This window comes from Phalacrocorax aristotelis, chromosome 32 (genome assembly GCF_949628215.1).
Source record: "Phalacrocorax aristotelis chromosome 32, bGulAri2.1, whole genome shotgun sequence".
NCBI classification, from domain to species: domain Eukaryota; kingdom Metazoa; phylum Chordata; class Aves; order Suliformes; family Phalacrocoracidae; genus Phalacrocorax; species Phalacrocorax aristotelis.
Genome location: NC_134307.1, coordinates 175160 through 196172, shown reverse-complemented (window position 1 = coordinate 196172; position 21013 = coordinate 175160). Strand labels below are relative to the sequence as shown.

Sequence of the window (21013 nt, the reverse complement as noted above, 5' to 3'; positions counted from 1 at the left end):
TATAGCCCCATACGGCTCCCCGTAATCCCACACAGTTGCTTAAAATGCCACACAACTCCCTATAGCCCTGTATAGCACCCACAGCACCTATAGCCCTACACAGGACCCCATTGGAGCATAGCCTCCTGTAGACCCATGCAGCCCCTAGGTTCCCCCACACAGCCTGCACAGGGCCCTATAGCCCCATATGGCCCCTGTAGGTTCATATAAAGTAACCTCATACAACCCATAAGCTCCCTATAGACAGTCCTATAGGCCCCACACAGCCTGTACGGCTTCCTATAGCCCTCTCCAGCTCCTATAGATCTGTAGTGCCTCCTACAATCCTATAGGTCCCATATGTCCCCATACAGCCTGTACGGCTCCCTATAGCCCCTATAGATCTATAGTGTCTTCTACAATCCTATAGAATCCTATAGAGCCCAAAGGTCCCCATACAGCCTGTACGGCTCCCTGTAGCCCCCTCCAGCCCCTATAGGTCCGTAGAGTCTCCGGCAGCCCCCCAGAGCCCCACCATGCCCTATAGCTCCCATAGGTCCCCAAGGAGCCAAGGCCGACGGCCGGGTCCCTCAGACGGGTGGCACGAAACGGGGCCGTTTCCTTACAAATTTAATTGGGGGGCGGGGCCAAGGCACCAAGGGGGGGCGGGGCCAAGGCACCAAGGGGGGGCGGGGCCAAGGCACCAGGGTCCCCTCCGCTAGGGGTCAGGGAGGTCGTCGGCGAGCAGCATGGGGGAGCCGAGCTGGAGGTCGCGCTGGAGGCTCTCGAGGGCGGCGGGGCTCAGGCGATGCACCTCCAGCCAATCGGCGAGCAGCGAGGCCGACAGCGGCGCCGAATCCCCTTGGCTGCGGTGGGGAGGGGGGCGTGGCCTCAGCGGGGATGCCGGGGTCCACCCCCCCACCAACCCGGACCCCCCCCCTCACCTGTCCTTGGTGTCCCCCACCATGTCCAGCGATTGGCTGAGGAACTCCTCCAGATCAAAGCCCACCCCGTAGCCGGCCCCGCTCCCCTTGGGGGTCACCGAAAAGACGGGGGGCAGCAGGTCCTCCACCTGCGGGAGGGGTGACGATGATGACGGTGAGCACGGAGGGCAAGCCGTGACGCCCGCGTCCCTTCCCCCAACCAGGGGACACCTGGGACCCTCACCTGCGACTTGGAGAGCTGCTGGGTGACGGTGGCCACGTCGGGGTCGGCTGGGAGCGGGGCGGCAGGGGGCTCCGGCCAGACCTCGGGGCCTGGCCAGGTTTCAGGGGGTGCCCCACAAGGTTGGGGGCAAGGGGGAGGAGGGGCGGGGGGGGCGGGGAGGGGCCGGGGGGCGAGGTGGGGCCCCGTCCCGCATCTTGGTCCAACGCTCGAGGAGGTGGCGGTCGTCGTCGGTGAGGACGAGCCCCCGGAGCCCCTCCCCGCGGCCTCGGGGCTCGCGCCGCTCCCGCTCCCGCTGCTTCTTCTCCCGCTCCTTCGCCCGCTCCTGCCGCCGGCGGCGCTTCTCCTCCCGCTCCCGCTGCCGCTCCGCTGCCGTCACCGGCTTCCGGCCCTCCGGTGCCTCTGGGACTGCGCACTGCGGCTCTGTGGGGGACGCGGGAGGGCAGGGGTGGAGCCACCAACCCAGCCGCGACCAACCCAACCCAACCACAGCTCAACCCAACCATGACCAACCCGACCCAACCACGACCAACCCAACCCAACCACGACCAACCCAACCCAACCACAGCTCAACCCAACCATGACCAACCCAACCCAACCACGACCAAACCCAACCCAACCACAGCTCAACCCAACCACGACCAACCCGACCCAACCACAGCTCAACCCAACCACGACCAACCCGACCCAACCACGACCAACCCGACCCAACCACGACCATCCCGACCCAACCACAGCTCAACCCAACCATGACCAACCCAACCCAACCACGACCAACCCAACCCAACCACAGCTCAACCCAACCACGACCATCCCGACCCAACCACAGCTCAACCCAACCACGACCAACCCGACCCAACCACGACCAACCCGACCCAACCACGACCATCCTGACCCAACCACGACCATCCCGACCCAACCACGACCATCCCGACCCAACCACAGCTCAACCCAACCACGACCAACCCAACCCAACCACGACCAACCCAACCCATCCATGACCAACCCGACCCAGCCACAGCCAACCCCTGGGACCCAGGTGTCCGGGATGGAGTGTCGTCAGAGATGGCGCCGTCCCGCTTGGGTGCCGCGGGGGCCCCTGGCTCCGCCTTCACCCGGGGAGAGTCCATTGGGCAATCAGGGGCAGGGGCGGGGCCAGGGCTCGGCATGTCCACGTCGGCGCAGGGCCAGGCTGGGCCAACGCTGGCCACCGTGGCATTGGACACGTTGACATTGGCTGCGTTGACGTTGGCCATGGTGGTGTTGACCATGTTGACGTTGCTGTTGGCCATGGTGGCACCGATGTTGGCCATGGCAGCGTTGGCCACGTTGACACTGGAGTTAGCCACGCTGACACTGGAGTTGCCCATGCCGACGTTGGCCATGCCGACGTTGGCCACGTTGACACTGGAGTTGGCCGCGTTGACGTTGGCCACGTTGGCACTGGCCATGTTGACGTCGGCCACGTTGACATTGGTTGCGTTGACGCCAACGCTGGCTGCGTTGATGTCACCCATGGGGACGTTAACGCCGGCCACGGCGCCATTGGCCGCGTTGATGCCGGTGACGCCGGCCGTGCTTTCGGCGCCGCGGGCCGGGGCGAAGGCGATCTGCCGCCGGATACCGTCGCGGCGGGCGTGGAAGTCCGCGATCTCGGCCACGATGGCCGCCTTGATCTCCTCCTTGGTGAGCACCCGGCGGTCGAAGGCGAAGTCGAAGGCGGGGACGCACTCGGGCTCGTCCTCGGGGTCGTGGTACTTGGCCAAAAACGGGTGCCGCAGCGCCTCGGCCACCCCCACCCGCTCCCGCGGGTCGAAGCGCAGCATCCGACCCAACAGCGCCAACGCCGCCGGCTCGGCATCGCCGAAGAGGCTCTCCCAAGGCACCGCCGGGCGCGGCGGCAGGCTCTGCACGTAGGCCCGCACCCGTTCGGCGCCGATGGCCGACATGACGGCGGCCGGCGGCGTTCCCAGCACGGCCATGATGAGCTGCAGCTGATGGACGTAGTTCCTGCCGGGGAAGAGCTGCCGGCGACCCAACATCTCGGCGAAGATGCACCCAACCGACCACATGTCGATGGCGCGGGTGTAGCGGTGGAGCGAGAGCAGCAGCTCCGGCGCCCGGTACCAGCGGGTGGCCACGTACTCGGTGAGGAAGGCCTTGGCGTGCCGCGGGTCAGCCCCCAGCCCCCGCGCCATGCCGAAATCGCCGATCTTCAGCTCGCAGTTCTCGTTCACCAAGAGGTTGCTGGGCTTCAGGTCGCGGTGGAGGACGTTGGCCGAGTGGATGTACTTGAGGCCCCGCAGGAGCTGGTAGAGGAAGTAACGGACGTGCTCCAGCGTCAGCGGCTGCGCCGAGTGGATGATCTGGTGGAGGTCGCTCTCCATCAGGTCCAGCACCACGTAGCTGCAGGCAGGAAGGGGGACCCAGGCGTCCGGGAGGGGCTGGGGGCATCCCCGTGGGGGCCACCACCCCCCGATGGACCAAGATGGCCAACTGGGCTCCATCCCGCGCATCCTGCTGCCCCCCAGGAGCACCCGGGAGGGGCTGGGGGCGTCCCCGTGGGGGCCACCACCCCCCGATGGGCCCAGCCACGTGGGGGGGGACCCGGGCGGGGGTCCCGGGCGGGGGGACACGCACACGGAGCGGAACTCGCCGTAGGGGACGGTGGGCTTGAGGATGTCCTTGATGCCGATGATGTTGTCGTGCTTGAAGTGCTTGAGGATCTTGAGCTCCCGCAGGGTCCGCTTGGCGTTGGTCACCACGTCGAAGGCGTTGGGGATCTTCTTGATGGCCACCTGCTGGCCTGGCGTCCCGCGGGCCCCGGGGGGCTCGTCACCCACCCGGGGGCGCGAGAAGGACCCACAGCCCCAAGACCCCCACCCAAGGGCTCCTAGGGGCCCCAGAGTCCCCACCCAAGGGCTCCCAGGGGCCTGAGAACCCCAACCCAAGGGGACCCAGGTGATCAAGACCCCCCCACTCAAGAGCACCCAGGACCCCAGAGTCCCCACCCAAGAGCTCCCAGGAGCCCAAGACCCCCACCCAAGGGCTCCCAGGAGCCCCAGGACCCCCATCCAAGGGGACCTGGGTGCCCCAGGACCTTCACCTGAGGGCTCCCAGGGATCCCAGGACCCCCACCCAAGGGCTCTCAGGACGCCAAAGCCCCCACCCAAGGGGACCCAGGGGCCCAAGACCCCCACCCAAGGGCTCCCAGGACCCCCATGACTCCCACCCAAGGGCTCCCAGGACCCCAGAGCCACCACCCAAGGGCTCCCAGGAGCCCCAGGACCCCCCCGGACCCCCCGCGCCCGGCGCCCCCCGGCCCGCACCGGTGTCGCGGCGGCGGGCGGAGCTGACGACGCCGTAGGCGCCGGTGCCGATGGTCTCGATGACCTCGTACTCGTCCCCCACCTCGAAGGTGACGTCGAGCGCCCGCGCCTTCAGCAGGGCCAGGGGGCCCCCCCCGGCGCCCGACCCCCGCCCGGGGGGGTCCCGGCGCCCCCCGGCCTCCGCCTCCGCCTCCGCCATGGCCCCTGCGCCGCCGCGTCAGCCACGCGCCGGGGCCCCACACGTCCCGCGCCCCACGCGCCGGGGCCCCACACGTCCCGCGCCCCACGCGTCCCGGGGACCCACACGTCCCGCGCCCCACGCGTCCTGGGGTCCACACGTCCCGCGCCCCATGCGTCCCGGGGACCCACACGTCCCGCACCCCATGCGTCCTGGGGCCCACACGTCCCACGCCCCACGCGTCCCGGGGACCCACACGTCCCGGGGACCCACACGTCCCGCGCCCCATGCGTCCCGGGGACCCACACGTCCCACGCCCCACGCGTCCCGGGGACCCACACGTCCCGGGGACCCACACGTCCCGCGCCCCACGCGTCCCGGGGACCCACACGTCCTGGGGACCCACACGTCCCGGGCACCCCCACGTCCCGCGCCCCACGCGTCCTGGGGACCCCCACATTTGTGCCCCCCATATCCCGGCCCCCCCCGGGCGGGACCCGGAGCCCCCCCGGGGGTCCCAGGGCGGGGCAGGGTCGCGGTGGGGATGGAGGGGGAGGGGGGCGGTTGCCATGGGGGAGGGGGGCGGTTGCCATGGCGACCGGGGACCCCACCCTCCCCCGGGGACCACTCACCTCCCCCCGCCGCCGCCGCCGCTCCCGCCGCTCCCTGCGAGACCCGGATGTGGCACCGCCCGGCCACGCCCCCAACCCGCGCCACCCACCAATCAGCGCCCCGCGCGCTCGCCACGCCTCCCGGCCACGCCCCGGCGCGCCCCTCACCCCCCTCTGGCCACGCCCCCGCGCTCCCACCGGCCAACCGGCGCGCAGGGAGGGCGCGGCTCTTCCCGCTGTTGCTATGGGGCGGGCGTTGCTACGGGGCGTTGCTATGGGGCGTTGCCATGGGGAGGTGGGGATGTTAACGGAAGTGGCGTCACAGCTGGGCGGGGATTGGCTGTTGGACACGCCCCTCCTTCCCGCTCCCTCGGCCCGGCAGGTTGGGGGGCGGCTGGAGCCCCCCACTGCGGCCCAGGCGTCCGGGCCCCACAGCGCCCCACAGTGCCCCACGCCCCGGGTGGGACCCACGTACCCGCGCCCCATAGCGCCCCGCAGTGCCCCACACCCGGGTGGGACCCACGCACCCGCGCCCCATAGCGCCCCGCAGTGCCCCACACCCCGGGTGGGACCCACGCACCCGCGCCCCATAGCATCCCACAGCGCCCCACACCCGGGGTGGGACCCACGCACCCGGGCCCCACGGCGCCCCACACCTGGTGACAATGCAGGCCAGCACCGGCCCCTCGGGTAAGGTGGGGCCCGGACGCCCGGGTCCCCTGAGACCCCCGACCCCCACCTGCTGGGGGGCAGCCGGACATGGGGACCCCCGGCCCCCCCCGACGTGTCGTGTCCTTCCCCCCCACCCCCAGGCTGCCCCACGGACGCCCCGACCGGAGCCTCTGAGGATACCCCCAAGGAGCCGGCGGCAGGTGAGACCCCCGGGGCTCCGGGACCCCCAATCCCTCCCCAAGGTGGGTCAGAGGAGGGGACCCAGGGCTCCGGGACCCCCCATCCCTCCCCAGGGCGGGTCAGAGGAGGGGACCCAGGGCTCCGGGACCCCCCACCCCTCCCCAGGGCGGGTCAGAGGAGGGGACCCAGGGCTCCGGGACCCCCCATCCCTCCCCAGGGCGGGTCAGAGAAGGGGACCCAGGGCTCCGGGACCCCCCATCCCTCCCCAGGGCGGGTCAGAGGAGGGGACCCAGGGCTCCGGGACCCCCCACCCCTCCCCAGGGCGGGTCAGAGGAGGGGACCCAGGGCTCCGGGACCCCCCATCCCTCCCCAGGGCGGGTCAGAGGAGGGGACCCAGGGCTCCGGGACCCCCCATCCCTCCCCAGGGCGGGTCAGAGGAGGGGACCCAGGGCTCCGGGACCCCTTGACCCCCACCAGGGCTGGGTAGAGGAGCCCCCCCGGGGTCCCTGACGCCTGCCCCCGGCGCAGCCGGAGCCCCCCCCGGCCGCCCCTACATCTGCAGCGAGTGCGGCAAAGCCTTCGGGCAGTGGTCGAAGCTGGAGCGGCACCGGCGCAGCCACACGGGCGAGCGCCCCAACGCCTGCGGCGAGTGCGGCAAGCGCTTCGCCCAGCGCTCCCACCTGGCCCAGCACCTCCGCACCCACACCGGCGAGCGGCCCTACAAGTGCGGCGACTGCGGCAAAGCCTTCGGCTGGAGCTCCAACCTGGCCCAGCACCGCCGCACCCACACCGGCGAGCGCCCCTACGCCTGCGGCGAGTGCGGCAAAGCCTTCAGCCAGAGCACCAACCTGGTGAAGCACCAGCGCGCCCACGCCGGCGAGCGCCCCTACGCCTGCGGCCAGTGCCGGAAGGCCTTTTACCGCAGCTCCGACCTCCTGCAGCACCAGGCCAGCCACACCGGCGAGCGGCCCTACCGCTGCGGCCAGTGCGGCAAGAGCTTCGCCCAGCGCGCCAACCTCCTCAAGCACGGCAAGACGCACGGCGGCGAGAAGCCCTTCCGCTGCGGCGAGTGCGGCAAAGGCTTCGTGCAGAGCTCGGAGCTCATCCAGCACCAGCGCAGCCACTCCGGCGAGAAGCCCTTCGCCTGCGGCGAGTGCGGGAAGCGCTTCGGCCACGGCGCTACCTTGGCCAAGCACCGGCGGCTGCACCTGGGGCTGCAGCCGCACCGCTGCGGGGAGTGCGGCCGGGCCTTCGGGCTGCGCTCGGCGCTGGCGCGGCACCAGCGGGCGCACGGCGAGGGGCGGCCCTTCGCCTGCGGCGACTGCGGGCAAGCCTTCGCCCTCCGCTCCAACCTGGCCCTGCACCGGCGGACGCACGCCGGCGAGCGGCCCTACCGCTGCGGCGAGTGCGGCAAGGCCTTCGGCATGAGCTCCACCCTGGTGCGGCACCAGCGCATCCACACCGGCGAGAAACCCTACGGCTGCGGTGAGTGCGGGCGGGCCTTCGTCCGGAGCGCCCACCTGGAGCAGCACCGGCGGACCCACACCGGCGAGCGGCCCTACGGCTGCGCCCGCTGCGGCCGGCGCTTCAGCCAGAGCTCCAACCTCATCACCCACGAGCGGGTGCACCTGGAGGAGGCGCACGGCGCGGCGCAGGGGCGGGCGCCTCGGGGGGCCTTGGAGGGTCACCCGGGCCTGCAGGCCTTGGAGGGTCAACCGGGCTTGGAGGCCTTGGAGGGGAACCCAAAGACCAAGACGTTGGAGGGTCAACCGGGCTTGGAGGCCTTGGAGGGGAACCCAAACACCAAGACGTTGGAGGGTCAACCGGGCTTGGAGGCCTTGGAGGGGAACCCAAACACCAAGACGTTGGAGGGTCAACAAGGTTCGGAGGCGATGGAGGGGAACCCAAAGACCGAGGGATGTGGGGCGCACCAAGGTTCGGAGGCGATGGAGGGGAACCCAAAGACCGAGGGATGTGGGGCGCACCAAGGTTCGGAGGCGATGGAGGGGAACCCAAAGACCGAGGGATGTGGGGCGCACCAAGGTTCGGAGGCGATGGAGGGGAACCCAAAGACCGAGGGATGTGGGGCGCACCAAGGTTCGGAGGCGATGGAGGGGAACCCAAAGACCGAGGGATGTGGGGCGCACCAAGGTTTGGAGGAGATGGAGGGGAAACCGGGCTTGAAGACGCTGGAGGTTCAGCCAGGCTTGGAGGTGATGGAGGGGAGCCCAGAGACCGCAGGGTGTGGGGCACCCCATGGTCTGGAGGTGCCGGGGGGGCACCCGACGCCCGGGAGCCTTGGGGTGCACCAAGGGCTGGGGACCGTGGAGGGGCGCCCCAAGGCCAGGATGCCCAGGGGGCACCCGTGTCCGGGGGGGCGCCCCATGGAGGAGCCCCCCGAGGTGCTGGACGCCTGTGGGGCGCAGCAGCGGACCCAGGCGCCCTGAACGGGTGGGGACGGGCCCCTCCCCCCGCAACGCCATTGGCTACGGGGCGGGTGTGGCCGGGGCGGGTGATTGGGCGGGGCTGGGGGGTGGGTGGGGTTGGGCAAGAGCAAGGGGCAGGACTGATGTGGGGGGTGGTGCTGGCAGGGGATTGGCTGAGAGGAGGGGGCGGGGCTGAGGTGGGATTGGCTGAGAGGCGGCGGGGCTGAGGTGGGATTGGCTGAGAGGAGGGGGCGGGGCTGAGGTGGGATTGGCTGAGAGGAGGGGCGGGGCTGAGGTGGGATTGGCTGTGAATGAGGTGGTGGGGTGGGACTGGAGGGGGGGTGGGGGGAAATACTGTCAGGGGATTGGCCAAGACCCTGGGCAGCCATTGGCTGGGCGGTGGGGTGGGGTGGGGGGTCAGCATGTGATTGGCCAAGCTGTGGGATCACTCCATTGCCATTGGCTGGGAGCAGGTGGGGGGGACACACCCAAATAAAGATGGTGAAACCCCAAAATTGGAGAGTTGTTGCTGCCCCTGGGGGGGTGGGGGATGGGCGGGGGGTCCCCGATGCCTGGGTGCCCCCGTGGTGGGGGAGGGGGGTCACACAGAGACGGAGGCGGAGGCGCTGACTCGGCCATTTATTTCCCATTAACACTCAAGGGGGAGGAGAAAAGGGTGGGGCCACAGAAGGAACCGCCCCAAGTCACGCCCCTTTTCAGCCATGGGTGTGGCCGGAGAGACCCACACCCCCCCCCAGCACCAAGGGGGTGGGGATGGGGAGTGCCCAGGGTGTGGCCCCCCGTGTGGGCGTGGCTAAGATGTTCCGGCAGGGGTGTGGCCCTGGGTGGGCGTGACCTGCGGCGAGGGGGCGTGGCCATGACGGCGCTGGTGCTTGCGAAGCCCCGCCCGGGCCCCGAAACGCTTGGGGCAGAGGGGGCAGGCGAAGGGGCGGGGCTCTGTGGAGGTGTGGTCGGGTGTGGCCACACCCCCATCCATCAGACACACCCCCGGGTCTCCAATGGGGGTAGCCATGTTGGCGGCGGCCATGTTGGCGGCGGCCACGTTGAGGCTGCCGCAGCGCACGGTGGCCACCGCGTCGTGGCTGGCTCCGGGGGCGGCGGCCACGTCGTGACCAGGCTGGGCACCCGCGCCCCGCCCAGCAGCGGCGGCCACCTCAGAGCCGGCTTGGACAGCCGTGCTGTGGCCGGCTCTGTGGGCCACGTCATGGCCAAGTCCGGTGGCCATATTGTGGCCACCTCCGGCAGCCACTTTGTGGCCCGGTTGGGCACCCGTGTCATGCCCAGCGCTGGCGGTGATGCCATGGCCAACGCCGGTGGCCATAACATGGCCCAGTTGACCAACTCTGTCATGCCCAGTGCTGGTGCCCATACCATGGCCAACTCCGGTGGCCATAATGTGGCCCGGTTGACCACCTGTGTCATGGCCAACGCTGGTGGCCATAACGTGGCCCGGTTGACCAACTGTGTCATGCCCAGCGCTGGCAGCCATACCATGGCCAACTCCGGTGGCCATAACGTGGCCCGGTTGACCACCCATGTCATGGCCAACACTGGTGGCCATAACGTGGCCCGGTTGACCAACTGTGTCATGCCCAGTGCCGGCGGTGATGCCATGGCCAATGCCAGTGGCCATAACGTGGCCTGGTTGACCACCCATGTCATGGCCAACTCCAGTGGCCATAACGTGGCCCGGTTGACCACCTGTGTCATGCCCAGTGCCGGCGGTGATGCCATGGCCAATGCCAGTGCCAGTGACCATAACGTGGCCTGGTTGACCACCCATGTCATGGCCAACTCCAGTGGCCATAACGTGGCCCGGTTGACCACCCGTGTCATGCCCAGCGCCGGCAGTGATGCCATGGCCAATGCCAGTGGCCATAACATGGCCTGGTTGACCACCCACGTCATGGCCAATGCTGGTGGCCATAACGTGGCCTGGTTGACCACCTGTGTCACACCCAGCGCCGGTGGCGATGCCATGGCCAACGCCGGTGGCCATAACGTGGCCCGGTTGACCCCCTGTGTCACACCCAGCGCCGGCGGCGATGCCATGGCCAACGCTGGTGGCCATAACGTGGCCCGTTGACCACCTGTGTCATGGCCAACTCCAGTGGCCATAACGTGGCCCGGTTGACCACCCGTGTCACACCCAGCGCCGGCGGCGATGCCATGGCCAGCCCTGGCGGGCACGTTGTGTCCAGCTCCAGCAGCCAGGTCATGGCCCAGCCTGGTGGCCGTGCCCTGAGCGCTTCCAGCCATGCCGAGGCCAGGCACGACAGCCATCTTCAGGAAAGGTGCAGCCACGCTGAGGCCAGCGCCGGTGGCCGCCTCTGCTCCCCCGCCGGCGGCCGCGCCGTCCCCGCCGCCCGCCTCCCGCTTGCCATGCGTCCTCTCGTGCTTGCGCAGCCCCGAGGCCACCCCGAAGCCCTTCCCGCAGCGCCCGCAGGCGTAAGGCCTCTCGCCGGAGTGCGTCCGCCGGTGCTTGCCCAGCGCCGCCCTCTCCCGAAGCCCTTCCCGCACTCCCCGCAGCGCCAGGGCCGCTCGCCCGTGTGGGTCAGCCGGTGCCGCTTGAGGTCCCAGGAGGCCACGAAGGCTTTGCCGCACTCCCGCAGCGCCAGGGCCGCTCGCCCGTGTGGGTCCGCCGGTGCACCGCCAGGTCCGCCGGCTGCCGGAAAGCTTTGCCGCACTCCCCGCAGCCGTAGGGCTTCACCCCTTGGTGGGCGCGTTGGTGCCGGCGGTAGCTGGAGGGGTCGGAGAACATCCGCCCGCACTGGGGGCAGAGGTAGGGTCGCTCCCCGGGTGTGGACGCGCTGGTGGCTCTGGAAGGAGGAGAGCTGAGTGAAGGCCTTCCCGCAGGTGCCGCAGGCCGTAGGGCTTGCGGGAGGCGTGGATGCGCTGGTGGCAGGCGAGGGAGGACGAGCGGCCGAAGCTCTTGCCGCACTCGGCGCAGAGGAAGGGCCGCTCGCCCGTGTGGCTGCGCTGGTGGTTGCGGAGGTCCTTGCGCTCGGCGTAGCTTTGGGGCAGGCGCTGCAGCGGTGGGGACGCAGCCCGGCGTGACCGCGGCGGTGCTTGCGGTAGACGGAGGGGTCGGCGAAGGATTTGGGGCAATCCGGGCAGGAGAAGGGCCGCTCGCCGGTGTGGGCGCGCTGGTGGATGGTCAGCTTGGAGAGGGTGCCGTAGGACTTGGGCAGGCGGCGCAGGGGAAGGGGGGAGCGGGACGGGGGCAGGCGGAGCAGGGCGCGTCCGTGGCGCTGGCGGCGGCATCGCCGGGCGCCTCTGCCGCAGCGCCGGCGTCTCCAGGTGCTCCGGACGCGTCCGTCGGGGAGGTGGAGCTGCCAGCGGCGGCGTCGGCGGCGTCTCCGGGGGCTTCGGCCACGGGCTGTCGTGGCGGTGGGATCTCCAGATGCTTTGGATGCCGCCCTCGTGGCGGGGGCACCCCTGGACCGGGTGGCGGGGGCACCCCTGGACCGGGGAGGGGTGGCGGCGGCGCGGCACCTCCGGCTGGTTTGGATGTGTCCGCCACGGTGGCGGCATCTCTGGTGGGGGTGGGCTCTCCGGGTGCCTCCGTCGTGGTGGCAGCGCCTCTGGTGGCGGGGGCACCCCTGGACCGGGTGGCGGGGGCACCCCTGGACCTGGCGGCGGGGGCACCCCTGGACCGGGCGGCGGGGGCACCCCTGGACCGGGCGGCGGCGGCGCCTCCGGAGGGGGTGGGCGCATCCGTCACGGCGGCGGCGGCACCCCTCGACCTGGTCGCGTTGGCGCTTCTGGACCTGGTGGTGGCCCCTCCGGGGGCGGCGGGCGCTGGGGGGCCGCTCCGGGGGGCGGCGGGGGCCGTCGCCCGGCGCCGCGCAGGGCCCGCGGCGGGGCCGGGAAGGTGGTGGCGCAGGTGGGACACTTGTAGCCGCTCCCCGACTTCACGCAGGAGGGTGGGCCGGGGGCGGCACCGTGGTGGTCCCCGCAGGCGCCGCCGGGACCCTCCTGCCGCTCCTCCATGGCCCCCTGCGGACACGAGGCCGCGTCGGACGCCTGCGGACCCCCGGCCCCCGCCCCGCCCCCATCTTTACACCCATTTTGGGGCCGGTTTTACCCCGTTTTGCCACCTGGCGGGCTGTCCCCGGTTGGGGGGGGGAGGGGGGTGCCACCCCACTTCCCCCACCCCCCACCCTCCCCTCCAGGGAGGCTGACCCCTCCCCCCCTTTGTCGGGCGTCAAGATGGCGGGACGGGTGGGGGAGGGGCGCTGCAATGCACCATGGGAAGGGGGGTGCAATGGGGGGGGCGCCCGATGCGGTGGGGGCCCGCAATGCACCATGGGAAGGGGGGGGTGCAATGTGGGGGTGGCGGGTGTTGCGATGCACCGGGGAGGGGTTGCAATTTGGGGGGGGAGGGGGGGGCCGGTGCAGTGGGGGATGGGGGGGTGCGGGGAGGGGGGGGGGTACGCACCCGCGGTGGGGGTGCAATATGGGGGGTGCTGTGCAATGCTGGGGGGGGGGGGGGGGGGCTGCAAGGCACCCCGGGAAGGGCCGTGCGGTGCGGGGTGGGGGGGGGCTGCAATGCACCATGGGAGGGGGGGCGGGGGGAGGGGGCGATGCCCGGGGGAGGGGGGGGGGCCCGTCCTTACCTGGGGGGGCTCCGCTGCGGGCGCGGCGGGCGCTAGGACCGCGGGGGGGGGGGCGGGGCGGAAGCGGGAGGGGCGGGGCCCCCGCCCCGTGAGGGGTGGGGGAGGGGCTTCCGGGCGGTGGGGGGAGGGGACACGGAAGGGGCGGGGTCACGGGTGGCTTCCGGTCTCCCCGCAACAAAAGGAGGTGCTGGTGCGGGGGCTGGGGGGGGGAGGGGGCGGGGGGGTCTAGACCCCCCTGGGGGTGGGGGTCCCCCATTGGGGGAGGGGCCATGGGGGCGGGGGGCGGGACCCCCCCAGATTGGAAGGCGTGAGGGGCTTCCCCGTGGTTTTGGGGGTCCCTGGGGGGTTTCGGGGTCCCCTCCCTAACTTAACCCTTTCTCTTCCAGTCCCGTTCCCCCCCCCCCCACCCCATTCCGCAGTTCGGAGCCCGCTGCCTCGTGGGACGCCCGGAGACCCCCAGGTGGGTGGTGGTGGGGGGGTCCCTGGGGGTGCGCCCGGCTGCCCGGGTCTCCCCTCGGCCGACCAGGTCGTGTCGTGTCCCGTCCCCCCCCCGCCCGGCCATGGCGGCGGCCCCGGCGCCGTCCCCCGAGCGGCTGTGCGTCCCGCCGGCACCGGGCGAGCGCCGTTACCGGTGCGGGGAGTGCGGGAGGAGCTACCGGCACGCCGGAGCCTGGTCAACCACCGTCAGAGCACCAAACCGGCGTCTACGGCTGCGGCGCTTGCGGCAAACAGCTCTACAACCTCGCCGCCCTCAACAGCCACCGGCGCGCTCACCGGCGCGCGCAGGCGGGCGGCGGCGAACCGGCGGCGGGACGCCTCTACGGCTGCGGGGAGTGCGGCCGGCGGTACCGGCACCGGGTAGCCTGGCCAACCACCGGCACACCCACCGCACCGGCGTCTTCGCCTGTTCCCTCTGCCCCAAACACTTCCCCAACCTGATGGCGCTGCGCACCCCACACCCGGGGGCACCGCCGGGGGCGGGCAGGCTGCGCCGCGGCGCGTGGCCGCCGCCGACGCCGAGCGGGTGTACCGGTGCGAGGTGTGCGGGAAGACCTACCGGCACTCGGGCAGCCTCATCAACCACAAGCAGACGCACCAGACGGGCGACTTCGGCTGTAGCCTCTGCGCCAAGCGCTTCTCCAACCTGGGCGCCCTGAAGGGACACCTGCGGGGGCACCGCCGGCGGCGTCACCGTCACCACCACCGCCGCAACGGCTGCGCCGCGCCGCCGCCGCCCGGCATCTACCAGTGCTCGCTGTGCCCCAAGGAGTTCGGCGGCCTCCCGGCGCTGCAGGCGCATTTCCGCCGGCACAGGCGGCCGCGGGGTGTCGCCGGCGAAGAAGAGGAGGAGGAGGAGGAGGAGGAGGAGGAAGAGCGGCCCTTCCTCTGCAGCCTGTGCGGCGGCATCTTCCCCGGCGAGGCCGACCTGGCGCGGCACCACCGGCAGGAGCACGCGGCGGCCGGCGGCGGCGGCGGTGCCGGAGGGGTGCTGGGGGGAGGCGGCGGGTGACGAGCTGTGGCACATCTGCGGCTACTGCGGGCAGCCCTTCGCCGGCCTGGAGAGGCTGCGGGAGCACAGCCGGAGCCACCGCGCCGAGGAGGCGGGCCGCCCTGGCCGACGTGGCGGGGGGCGAGCGGCGGCCCTACGCCTGTAGCGTCTGCGGGAAGACCTACCGCCACGGCGGCAGCCTGGTCAACCACCGGCAAACCACACCAGACCGGCGTCTTCCCCTGCGCCGTGTGCGCCCGACGCTACCCCAACCTCGCCGCCTACCGCAACCACCTCCGTAACCACCCCCGCTGCAAGGCGGGACCCCGGCGGCAGCGCCGGCGGTGGGGAACCGGCGTGCGACGCCTGTGCCGGCGAGGAGAGGAGGAGGAGCGGCAACAGGCGGCGGCGGCGGCGGCGCGGCCCTTCTGCTGCGAGAGTGTGCGGCCGCAGCTACAAGCACGCCGGCAGCCTGGTCAACCACCGGCAGACCCACACCACCGGGCTCTTCCGCTGCGCCGCCTGTCACAAGGCCTTCTACAACCTGATGGCCCTGAAGAACCACCGGCGCACCCACGCCGAGCGGCGGCGGCACCCCGCTGCGGCTCTGCCCCAAGGCCTTCCGCCTGCGCCGGCAGCTCCTGGGCCACCAGCGCCTGCACCCTCCCGTCGCCGGCGACCTACAGCCGGACGGGGGGGCCGCCAGCGCAGCCAGGCGCTGTGGAAGCGGTGTCGGAGGACTCGCCGGTGCCACCGACCGCGTTACGGGCATCGGAGGCGTCCGTGGGACACCTGGGTGGGATGGAGACGGTGTCGGAGGAAGCTTTGGCACCACCGACCACGCTACAGGCGGCGGAGGCGTCTACGGGACACCTGGACGCAGCGGAGGTGGTGCTGGAGGACTCCCTGACAACCGCCACCCCCCTTACAGGGGGAGGAGTCTGTGGGGCACCGGGAGGGGACGGAGACCGTGTCGGAGGACTCCCCAGTGCCGCCAACAACGTCTCAGGTGGATGGGGGACCCGCAGGACACCGAAACGTGACAGAGACGGTGTTGGAGGACTCCTCGGCACCACCGACCGCCTTACAGGCGGTGGAGGCGCCTCTGGGACACCTGGACGCGATGGAGACGGCGTTGGGGTCCCCCTCGACACCCCAAACCGCGTTGTCGGCGCTACAGGTGCCTCCGGGACACCTGAACACGCCGGTGACGGTGTTGGAGTCCTCCCGTCACCCCAGACGGCGTTATCGGCGCCGGGGGCGTCGCCGGTACACCCCAACCCGCGGGAAGCGGGGTGCGCGTCCTCCCCGGCGTCCGACCGCGCGGGACAGGCGGACGCGGCGGTGACGGTGTTGGAGCCCTCCCGCGGCCCCCCGAGCAGCCGGCGGGCGGCCGCCAAGTCCTCCCCGCCCCCCCGGAGCGCGGCGCCAGCGCGGTGTCACCCCACGCAGGCGGTCGGGGGGCAGCGCCGGGGGTCCCGGCCCCCCGACACCGTCCCGCCACCCCCCGACGCCGCAGCCCCGGCAGCACCGAGGGTGACGGGTGACGGGGTTGTCCCGGGGCGGGGGTTGGGGGGTTCCGGACCCCATTTCCCTCCCCGTGATTAAATTTGGGTTGTTTTGGAGCAGTTTTGGGTGGATTTTGGTGTTCTGTGGGGCATGACCATGATTCAGGGCCGGGGACCCCCAACATGGGTCTGGGGACCCCCGAGTGTGCCCTGAGTGGAGCTGGGGACCCCCAACATGGGTCTGGGGACCCCCAAGCCTGCCCTGAATGGGGACGGGACCCCCCAAAAAGAGATGGGGGGCAGTGCAGACCACCGCCACTTTATTGCTCTGCCCACTCCTCCCCAACCCGAGCCCCTCCCAAAGGGGGGGTCAGGCCTTGCGGGGGCCCTCCCAGGATTTGACGTGCCCCCAGATGTCGGGGTCCTCGGGGATCTGGGCTTGCCTCCAGCTGCTGGAGTCCCCCTCGGCGCCGGGGTCCTCCACGGGCTCGGGGTGCTCCTGGACGCCGGGGTCCCCCGTGGGTGGGGTGTCCCCGTGGGCTCGGGTTCCCCACGGATGCCGGGGGTTTCGGGGTGCTCCCGGACGCCGGGGTCCCCCGTGGGTTCCTCCTTCTCCTCCTCCTCCTCGCGGGGGTCCGGGGGGATCTCGGAGAAATAGGCTTCGCGGGTGATGCCGGCGACCCAGCGCTCGTAGCGGGAGGTGATGGTGAAGAGGGGGGGCCCCCCCTGGGCGCAGCCCCCCATGCTGGCCGTCCCCACCAGGAACCAGATCCCCCGCGCCTCGCAGACCAGGGGGATCCCCCGTCCAGCTGTGGGGTGTCCCCGTCAGCCCGGGGCTGGGGGACGCCCCCGGGACACCCCAAAGCCGCCCCCAGAAGGGACCCCCACCCCCAAAGGGACCGCCGGGATCCCCCAAGACCTGCCCAAAAGGGACCCTGGACCACAAAACCCCCCAGAAAGGACCTCTGGGACCCCCCAACGCACCCCAAAGACCCACCAAAAGGGAGACCAAAGAGACCCCCAACCCTTCAAACAGGATCCGAGACACCTCCAAAGGGACTCCAGGTCCCCAAAAGTGACCTGAGACACCCCAAAAAGGGACCCAGGGACCCCACAAGGGACCCCAGGAGGGACATGGAGACCCCAAAAGAGACCCCAGGGCCCCACAAAGGGCCTCAGGAAGGATGTGGGACCCCAAGAGGGACCCAGGGACCCCAGAAGGGACCCCAGGAGGGACATGGAGACCCTAAAAGAGACTCCAGGACCCCACAAAGGGCCTCAGGAAGGATGTGGGGACCCCAAGAGGGACCCAGGGACCCCGCAAGGGACCCCAGGAGGGACATGGAGACCCTAAAAGAGACTCCAGGACCCCACAAAGGGCCTCAGAAGGATGTGGGGACCCCAAGAGGGACCCAGGGACCCCGCAAGGGACCCAGGAGGGACATGGAGACCCTAAAAGAGACTCCAGGACCCCACAAAGGGCCTCAGGAAGGATGTGGGACCCCAAGAGGGACCCAGGGACCCCGCAAGGGACCCCAGGAGGACATGGAGACCCTAAAAGAGACTCCAGGACCCCACAAAGGGCCTCAGGAAGGATGTGGGGACCCCAAGAGGGACCCAGGGACCCCGCAAGGGACCCCAGGAGGGACATGGAGACCCTAAAAGAGACCCCAGGCCCCACAAAGGGCCTCAGGAAGGATGTGGGGACCCCAAGAGGGACCCAGGGACCCCAGAAGGGACCCCAGGAGGGACATGGAGACCCTAAAAGAGACTCCAGGACCCCACAAAGGGCCTCAGGAAGGATGTGGGGACCCCAAGAGGGACCCAGGGACCCCGCAAGGGACCCCAGGAGGGACATGGAGACCCTAAAAGAGACTCCAGGACCCCACAAAGGGCCTCAGGAAGGATGTGGGGACCCCAAGAGGGACCCAGGGACCCCGCAAGGGACCCCAGGAGGGACATGGAGACCCTAAAAGAGACTCCAGGACCCCACAAAGGGCCTCAGGAAGGATGTGGGGACCCCAAGAGGGACCCAGGGACCCCGCAAGGGACCCCAGGAGGGACATGGAGACCCTAAAAGAGACCCCAGGACCCCACAAAGGGCCTCAGGAAGGATGTGGGGACCCCAAGAGGGACCCAGGGACCCCGCAAGGGACCCCAGGAGGGACATGGAGACCCTAAAAGAGACTCCAGGACCCCACAAAGGGCCTCAGGAAGGATGTGGGGACCCCAAGAGGGACCCAGGGACCCCGCAAGGGACCCCAGGAGGGACATGGAGACCCTAAAAGAGACTCCAGGACCCCACAAAGGGCCTCAGGAAGGATGTGGGGACCCCAAGAGGGACCCAGGGACCCCGCAAGGGACCCCAGGAGGGACATGGAGACCCTAAAAGAGACCCCAGGGCCCCACAAAGGGCCTCAGGAAGGATGTGGGGACCCCAAGAGGGACCCAGGGACCCCAGAAGGGACCCCAGGAGGGACATGGAGACCCTAAAAGAGACTCCAGGACCCCACAAAGGGCCTCAGGAAGGATGTGGGGACCCCAAGAGGGACCCAGGGACCCCGCAAGGGACCCCAGGAGGGACATGGAGACCCTAAAAGAGACTCCAGGACCCCACAAAGGGCCTCAGGAAGGATGTGGGGACCCCAAGAGGGACCCAGGGACCCCGCAAGGGACCCCAGGAGGGACATGGAGACCCTAAAAGAGACTCCAGGACCCCACAAAGGGCCTCAGGAAGGATGTGGGGACCCCAAGAGGGACCCCGCAAGGGACCCCAGGAGGGACATGGAGACCCTAAAAGAGACCCCAGGACCCCACAAAGGGCCTCAGGAAGGATGTGGGGACCCCAAGAGGGACCCAGGGACCCCACAAGTGACCCCAGGAGGACATGAGGACCCCAAAAGAGACCGTGCGAGCCCACAAAGGGCCTCAGGAGGGACATGGGGACATCGGGGTCCCCCATCACCGCTGACCTGGCAGGCGCTGGTACCCGCGGGGATGGTGATGCAGAAGGTTTCGGGGGGGAACGAGGCCCCCGCGTCATCACCAGCGTCCCCCCGTGTCTCGCAGGGCTCCGGGAGCGCCACCTCCACACTGACCAGCTCCTTGGGGATGGACGAACCTGGGGGACGGACGGACGGACACGGGGGACGTCATCGGGGTGGGGGCGGCGGGTTGGGGACGGCGCAGGTGTGGGGGACGATGGGGGCACCGGGGATGGGGACACCAGGGATGGTGGGGACATGGTGGGCACCAGGGGTGGAGATAACGGGGGGTGATGGGGACACCCGGGACGACGGGGACACCTGGGATGGGGACACCAGGGATGACGGGGACACCCGGGATGGGGACACCGGGGATGACGGGGACACCAGGACGGGGACACCAGGACGACGGGGACACCAGGACGGGGACACCGGGGATGACAGGGACACCAGGATGGGGACACCAGGATGGGGACACCCGGGACTATGGGGACACCAGGACTATGGGACACCAGGACGGGGACACCCAGATGATGGGGACACCAGGACGATGGGGACACCAGGATGGGGACACCTGGGATGATGGGGACACCAGGACTATGGGGACACCAGGACGACGGGGACACCAGGACGGGGACACCCGGGACAGGGACACCAGGACGACGGGGACACCAGGATGGGGACACCCGGGATGATGGGGACACCAGGACGGGGACACCCGGGATGGGGACACCGGGGATGACGGGGACACCAGGACGGGGACACCAGGACGGGGACACCCGGGATGGGGACACCGGGGATGACAGGGACACCAGGACGGGGACACCAGGACGACGGGGACACCAGGATGGGGACACCCGGGATGGGGACACCGGGGATGACGGGGACACCAGGACGGGGGACACCAGGACGGGGACACCCGGGATGGGGACACCGGGGATGACAGGACACCAGGACGGGGACACCAGGACGACGGGGACACAGGACGGGGACACCGGGGATGACAGGGACACCAGGATGGGGACACCAGGATGGGGACACCCGGGACTATGGGGACACCAGGACTATGGGGACACCAGGACGGGGACACCCAGGATGATGGGGACACCAGGACGATGGGGACACCAGGATGGGGACACCTGGGATGATGGGGACACCAGGACTATGGGGACACCAGGACGACGGGGACACCAGGACGGGGACACCCGGGACAGGGACACCAGGACGACGGGGACACCAGGATGGGGACACCCGGGATGATGGGGACACCAGGACTATGGGGACACCAGGACGACGGGGACACCAGGACGGGGACACCCGGGACAGGGACACCAGGACTATGGGGACACCAGGATGGGGACACCCGGGATGATGGGGACACCAGGACTATGGGACACCCAGGACGACGGGGACACCAGGACGACGGGGACACCAGGATGGGGCCACCAGGACGGGGCCACCAGGACGGGGCCACCCGGGTGACGAGGCCACCGGGGAGGGAGCCCTGGGGCGCGGGGCTCACCGTTGGGGGCCAGCAGCGCCCAGCAGCGCGTGCCGGGGGGCCACCGGCCTCGCTGTAGGGCAGGCAGAGGGGGCCGCAGGGCCGGCCCAGGGGCAGGGGGGTCTCCAGGTGCAGCAGGGCCAGGTCCCGGCCCCCCCTCGGCTCCACGAAGGCCCCGTGCAGGTAGAGGCGGGCGCCCCGTCGCCGCTCGTCCCCCGCCGCCACCGCCTCCCACGCCTCCGCCTCCTGGTTCCTGCACCCGGGGGCCTGGGTCCGCCGGCCAGGGACCCCCGCGCCCCCCCCCCCCGCGTCCCCCCCCTGCCCCCCACAACCCCGCGTCCCTGCGCCCCCC

The 21013-nt window shown here is 70.9% G+C and overlaps 5 protein-coding genes across 6 annotated transcripts in view; 2 read left to right on the top strand and 3 right to left on the bottom strand.

The window, feature by feature from the left end:
* LOC142049142 (uncharacterized) overlaps positions 1 to 21013 on the bottom strand; it is a 55928-nt gene that overhangs the window by 27999 nt on the left and 6916 nt on the right. The window contains 4 exon segments of the mRNA XM_075076583.1: positions 16699 to 17095; positions 19149 to 19297; positions 20683 to 20730; positions 20733 to 20914. Coding sequence (XP_074932684.1) covers positions 16699 to 17095; positions 19149 to 19297; positions 20683 to 20730; positions 20733 to 20914 — 776 coding nt within the window.
* On the bottom strand, positions 597 to 4676 carry MAPK7 (mitogen-activated protein kinase 7). The gene is given in 7 exon segments (XM_075076612.1): positions 597 to 845; positions 924 to 1051; positions 1147 to 1290; positions 1292 to 1566; positions 2150 to 3549; positions 3784 to 3949; positions 4473 to 4676. Coding segments are annotated over 7 exon segments (2460 nt in total). The 5' UTR covers positions 4672 to 4676; the 3' UTR covers positions 597 to 697.
* LOC142049148 (uncharacterized) lies at positions 5598 to 8619 on the top strand. Of its 2 annotated transcripts, none has more exons than XM_075076595.1 (3): positions 5598 to 5951; positions 6074 to 6133; positions 6642 to 8619. In XM_075076595.1, exons 1-3 carry the CDS (start codon positions 5927 to 5929, stop codon positions 8558 to 8560), a joined length of 2004 nt encoding a protein of 667 aa, XP_074932696.1. In that variant the 5' UTR covers positions 5598 to 5926; the 3' UTR covers positions 8561 to 8619. The 2 variants fall into 2 exon arrangements, with proteins under 2 accessions (XP_074932696.1, XP_074932695.1); XM_075076594.1 differs by having other exon boundaries at positions 6074 to 6175.
* ZNF668 (zinc finger protein 668) lies at positions 9163 to 12474 on the bottom strand (the record flags this gene model as incomplete). Its single annotated transcript, XM_075076614.1, is given in 6 exon segments — positions 9163 to 11064; positions 11067 to 11168; positions 11171 to 11357; positions 11359 to 11427; positions 11429 to 11580; positions 11583 to 12474. Coding segments are annotated over 6 exon segments (2931 nt in total), but the record flags the coding sequence as incomplete, so codon positions are not given.
* On the top strand, positions 13705 to 15852 carry ZNF646 (zinc finger protein 646). Its single transcript, XM_075076613.1, is given in 9 exon segments — positions 13705 to 13845; positions 13848 to 13865; positions 13868 to 14032; positions 14035 to 14135; positions 14138 to 14668; positions 14671 to 14883; positions 14885 to 15106; positions 15108 to 15275; positions 15277 to 15852. Coding segments are annotated over 9 exon segments (1959 nt in total). The 5' UTR covers positions 13705 to 13739; the 3' UTR covers positions 15712 to 15852.

Bases quoted from the DNA above. Each gene is read 5' to 3' on its own strand.
- LOC142049148 (XM_075076594.1), top strand. From the start codon at position 5,927: ATGCAGGCCAGCACCGGCCCCTCGG. The intron at 5,952-6,073 runs GTAAGGTGGGGC...CCCCACCCCCAG, and splicing joins GGCCAGCACCGGCCCCTCGG to GCTGCCCCACGGACGCCCCG. The intron at 6,176-6,641 runs GTGGGTCAGAGG...CCCCCGGCGCAG, and splicing joins ACCCCCAATCCCTCCCCAAG to CCGGAGCCCCCCCCGGCCGC.